Here is a 5,752-nt window from a genome sequence, read left to right as displayed (position 1 = left end):
TTTCCCTACCGTCAGTGAGAACTGGGGGGTGCTTTGCACTCCGTAAAACGAACACGCCTGCACCGCAGGGCAGAGATGGGGGCACACACCGATGGGCAAACACACAAAACCTCAGACACAAAACGTGCCTGGAAGGGGGACGAGGGGGGCTGCCTGCTCTACACTTCACACCCCGCTGCAGAGCTGTGTCTGGAGAAGTCCCTTCATTCACCAGAGACATTGGGCTTCGGGAATCTGCTAGATCGGTTTTCATTTCTTAACACGTGGAAACAAAAGGTTTTCATTTCCCTGGCCCCCAACTTGCAGCCCCGGGGCTTTTCTGCAAGGGTTGGAGGCAGCGGTCGTCCTTCCAGATGATGGCTAGGCAGGACAAAGAGGCCCTTGGGAGCCTTGGTGTCTAGCTCATAAGCCACCACTGCTTATGAGAGGGGGCTGTGGTCTGGTGCATAGAGAGAAACAGGCATGGCCTTCCTCCTCCTCCTCTCCACTGCCCTTTGGAGCTAGCTAGTCATCCGCTGTGGGGCTGCCCTGTTTTACAACTATCCTTCCCCACCAGGAAGCCAACTTTGTAGTTGCCAGGTTCAAGGCCGTGTTAAAGGAAAGGCGCAGGAGCTCCTGGCATGGGGGATGCCACCAAATGCAGCGTGAGCTGGGATCCTCTCATGGGAAGAAAGCCATCAGTCTGCAAACCAGCAGTGAGAAGCAAGAGTCCCTTTCATTTAAGGCTCCACTGAAGAGATTTAATGGTCTCAATGCAAGTGATAGAGGCAGGGAGTCAGGCCCCCCAACTTTTTTCTGTCTGGGATAATTATAAAACCAGTAAGGACCAGCAGGAAATGCCAGCAGGTGCATCCCCAGAAGCTGTCTCTTCGGTAGCGAAGAGCAGGGGAAGCTGCCAGGCGTACAGTAATGGCAACAGGGTCAGGCAGGAGATTGAACGGTTATCACTAAGAAGCTGGGCAGCGCATGCTTACAGGGATCCGCCTTCTCCGTTTGGGATCTAGCAAGAGGATCAGGACTTTGGGGGAAAAATAGCCAAGCGAGCCTGGGAGAGACTGCGTGCCAAATCCTTCCCTCTGGGGCCCTGTCTAGACTAGGAACATGGTGGGGTGCAGCTAAAGCTAAGGGAAAGGTTTGCTCAACAGTGGGTGTGTTTACACATGCAATTAATACTATTTGGCTCCACTGAACAGTACGTTTACAGCGCAGTAGACTTATTTACTGCACAGTAGGCGCATCTACATGTTCATTAATGTGCAGAAGTTGCTGCCTATTTTAGTACCTGCTTAATGCAGTACTAACTAAATGTGCAGTAACTAGAGTTACTGTGCAGTAGCGCTGACACAGGGTTTTTAGTGACGCTTACTGAGCAGTAGCCTCCTACTACTGCACAGCAGCGTATTAGCATGGTTGTTGCCAGGGATGCGACCGTGCAGTGTTATTAGTCTACTACGCATTAAGCGTCTCACGTAGATGCGCCCAGTAAGCGCCTGCATGTGTAGACGGTGATGCTTTACTGCACAGTAGAATAGTCGTGTCAAGGTTTGTTTGGCTTGAGCCATGATGACCAGAAATAAAAATACGAAGGGAAATGGTGGAAGTGTGGGTTTCTGTACTCATCAGAGCTGGCACCTTGTAGTGCATGAGTTACGACTGCCACTCAGACCGTTCTCCTGTGCTTGGCCAGGGCCCAGAGAGACAAGGTGCTGAACTTCCCCTGCTATTACGTAGTACGGTTTTTGGGATTTCAGTGCATGCAATAGTGTTTGCAAAGAGCAAACCCTGAAGAGCTAAGCCCCAAAAGAACAGCAGCTCCCCTCTACTTCCTGGCACGCAGAAGGATCCAAAAGTAACTGCATTTTATGAGACGTCAAAGAACTCTGCAGCAATATCAAATTGCCGGGTTTTTATGCATCTGAAACCCACCCCCATCCTAAGTGGAGACATTTTGCCTTTCGGAGTTGCTGCATTGTTGGTACTTGAACTTAAGACCTCCTGATCCAGAAGTGACAGCTTTAACACCTGAAGGGAAGAAACACGTTTTCCTTGGCGGTGAGCTAAAAAAGAGCTGGGCTGTCTGCTTTCAGGACCTTTCTTTGGTTCCTGTTTAAACTGAGCCGCTGGGTAGCTTCGCTGTGCGCTGCTCACGGCTGCCGTGTCCCCCCCCCGAGGGCACTGCCCTTGAAGTGGCGGAGGAAATGAGGCCTATATATAGCTTGTGAAGCCTCTCTTCTCCGGTGGGCCAAATTCCAGCTCAGCAAGCCCCCCACTTTGAGCACCGATTTTGTCCGTCCGGTCCCACATCTCACTGCATGTGCATTCATTTTGGTCATATAACAACCTGTGTGCATGCACACACAGGGTGCATCTGCACGTGCAGTTCATGCTATTTGGCTTTAATGTGCAGTAAATTGACTGTGCAGTAAATTTACTACCTGCACGTGCAGGTAGCAAATTGACTGTGCAGTGGACTAATTTACTGCGCAGTAAGCACCTGCACATGTAAACGGTGACGCTTTACTGTGCCATAGGTTAGTCTACTGTGCAGTGAAGTGTCTCGTGTAGACACGGCCACATTGCAGTCACACACGACCCGAACAAATGTCCTTCACAAGGCCTGTGCCAGGCATAACTGCTCAGTCCTGCTATTTCTGTACTCCACGCTCCCTCCTTCCCTTTGCACGTGCTTTGTTTCTATTGAAGACATAAGCTCCTCTAGGCACCGGTCATGCCTTCTTCCTATCTGATGGTGCTAGTATAACTGATTGTTTTCATTACAGCCCTGGCCAAAGGTCCTGGGGGTGCCGTTGTGCTGGGGGATGTGTGGGAACACAGGGAGAGATATGAAAGAAGAGCAGAGTAATAGATGAGCGCTCAGGAAGCCGTATGGGTGGAAAGCTGTCCTATAACCACCCTCCTCCAGCTCCTGGCGGGCAACCCACATCTTCCAGCAGGATACAAAGTTCCAGCAATGTATTTTGGTTTTTTGCCCATCTGTGATGTTCACACAGCGTGGCTGCATCTGCATGAAGACACGGAGGTCTTGACACTCAAGGAGTGGCTTGGGCTCCTTAGGGCTGGATTTGGGCTCAGGAAAAGAGAGCAGTTACGAAGGAAAGGTACTGCCTTCTCTGCTTTACCATCTTTCCCTCCCAGGCTTTGATGAATGCAGCAGAGGCAAGTCACATGGAGCTGAGCTCCCTCTTCCTCCTCCTCCTCCACATGCAGCCCTCTGCTACCTACAACTCATGTCATTTGCTCAGGAGCCGGGTCCTCTGTAGCCCCAGACAGCAGAGTGCTCGGGGAAGCTGCCACGTGCCTTTGCTTGGGAGGCAGCCAAGGATGGGATGTGGCAGCGCTCACCAAGGCTGGCTGGGAAGCAGCTTGGAGGAGGGAAGAGGTGGGGGGAGAACTTAATTTGGCTGCCAAGTTTCAAAGAGCTCGCTCGCTTTGGAGTTACATGACAGCGATGATTGAACTGCGCGGGGGCGGCTGCAACCAGGAGAACGGGCTGCAACGGTGGGGGTTTGGGAACGAAAGCCGCGGCAGGCTCTGCAGTAATGAGGGGGCTGCCACAGGTCAGCTGCCTCTGCCTCCATGCCTGGGCATGGCTGGGAGGCAGCATCCTATCCAAACCCCTCCAGAAGGCACCTCTTGGGCCACACGTGGAGCATCCCACACTTAAAGGGACCCCCAATGAGGGAACACACAGGCCGGGCCCTGCCAAACAGCACTCCACCCCTCAGCCAGTCCCATCCCAGCTGGGACATGGGGTGAGAACAGAAGGGGAGGAGGTAGAAAAGAAAGGGGCCAGAGGAGATAAGCAGCTCAACCAGCTGAGGAGGTGGGCTCGGGGAAGACTCCCGCCAAGCACCGGTATGCCTACACTAACGGGCCACGTGCCCTGTCCTCTCCCCTAGCACAGGGGTCTCCCATGAAATGCAAATGTGAAGCTGCGTTGGGTGGGAAGGGGGGCATTTAGCAGCTCCTCGTAATCAGGCTGGAGTCAGAAAGCTGGAGAGACTGGTGCTTCTGCCTTTCTCGTAGAGAAAAGCATGCTTCTAGTGGCTTGGGTGTCATGTTGGATGGGGGAGATCCGCTGCCTACCCAATGAATGGTTTGGACGTGCCCTCTACCTCAGCATCCCCTACGGGCTAGCTGGGCAGATCTGAGTGCTGGACTACTCAAATGCAGGAGCCCACACGTAGTCGAGTGACACCTCCCATGCATTGCATTGGGAACCTGCAGGGCTCTCAGTGGGGGCAGACGACAGAACAAGGAGCAATGGGCTCAAGTTGCAGCGAGGGAAGGTGAGGTTGGATATTAAGAAAAAATAATTCTCATTAGGAGGGTGGTGAAGCACTGGAATGGGTTACCCAGAGAGGTGGTGGCATCTCCATGCTTGGAGGTGCTTAAGACCAAGGTAGACAAAGCCCTGTCTGGGATGATGTAGTTGGGCTTGTCCTGCTTTGAGCAGGGGGCTGGACAAGATGTGACCTCCTGAGCTCCCTTCCAGCCCTTATTTTTATGATTTCTATGAACCTGAGCATCTCACTTAGGCCTGGGCGCTCCACGTGGCAGCTCACTCCGTGCATTGCAGCAGCCTCTGGCCTCGGTCCTACCTCCTGCTCTGCAACTCGTCACCTCGTGGGCAGAGCTGTGGGGCGAGGTCTACAGAGGTGCTTATGAATGGCCTAGAAGTCACTTGTCTCCCTCAGTCCCCTGCATGAAGGGACCTGGAGGTCTCATCTGGGTACAGGCACCGGGTCCTTTCTAGGAGAGGCCAGCTTTCTCCTTCTTGCAAAGGACAAGCTTTCTGGGAGCAACACAAAGACGCCCTTGCACCTGTTGCTCTAAGCCCCCAGGTGCTGGACGCTCAAAGCCCATGCTCTGTTTTGCCATCTTCATTAGTGAAAGTAATCTCCCTAATGACACCCCGCCGTTGTAGGCAGTCACCCTACCGGAGCTTGGGGTTTGCTCCTGTGGCACTGGTTTAACCGGCTGACACCTCTCCCTTCTCTGACTTCCCTCTCTCTTTCCGCACAGCACTGGGGTGGGTTGCTTCTGGTCTGTAAAAGGCACGGGGATGAATACCCCTGCAAGCAGTTTTCCATGTGTCCACGGGACAGCTGCATAAGGACAAAGCCCTTCTCCCGGCAACGTGTTTCGTCTCTAGGCTGCCTGGCTGCTCCTTGCAGAGGGTAGTTCAGCATCTCCATCAGGCTCTCACGGTGGGCACGGGACTGAGACCCATCACCCAGACTGGGTGTCGGGGCCAAGACACCAGCAGACAACACCACCTTTCAGCCCCTTCTGACACAGGCTCTATCTGAACCTTGGACCGAGATGCAAAAACCCATGGAAACTCGTCTATCTTGCTCACGCCCTTCCTCTAGTTAGGGTTGGGAGTTCATCCTTTTACAACCACAAGCACAGTCACCTTTACAGATATGCTGTCAGCTTACAGGAAAGGGAAATGAAGGCTCTCACTACCAAAAAACAGAGCATTTAACAAACAAACCATCACTCCTGCCTCGTGGCCTGATCTCTACCCTCTGCCCCCTCTCCACCCTCTATGAATCCACGTCAGCTCCAGTGTCCCCCCACCCCTCCTACCCTGGGACCTCCCACCTGCCCGCGGAGAAAAGGCGTGAGGATATCCCATACCTTCAATGGGTTTTGGTACAAAATGCGATGAGGGTTTGGTTTTTTTCACCCGGTTCCCCTTCATAATTTGACCTTCTTTATTGAG

General features: G+C 53.1%; 1 protein-coding gene across 1 annotated transcript in view; it reads right to left on the bottom strand.

Annotated features, from left to right (window-relative positions):
* Positions 1 to 5,752, bottom strand: part of FGF12 (fibroblast growth factor 12) — a 120,041-nt gene that overhangs the window by 4,521 nt on the left and 109,768 nt on the right. Inside the window, 1 exon segment of the mRNA XM_025211724.1 lies at positions 5,668 to 5,752. This exon segment is cut by the window's right edge and continues 33 nt beyond it. Coding sequence (XP_025067509.1) covers positions 5,668 to 5,752 — 85 coding nt within the window.

The sequence above is a fragment of the Alligator sinensis genome, unplaced genomic scaffold (genome assembly GCF_000455745.1).
Source record: "Alligator sinensis unplaced genomic scaffold, ASM45574v1 scaffold697_1, whole genome shotgun sequence".
Classification (NCBI taxonomy): domain Eukaryota; kingdom Metazoa; phylum Chordata; order Crocodylia; family Alligatoridae; genus Alligator; species Alligator sinensis.
This window is presented reverse-complemented; position numbering and strand designations above follow the sequence as displayed.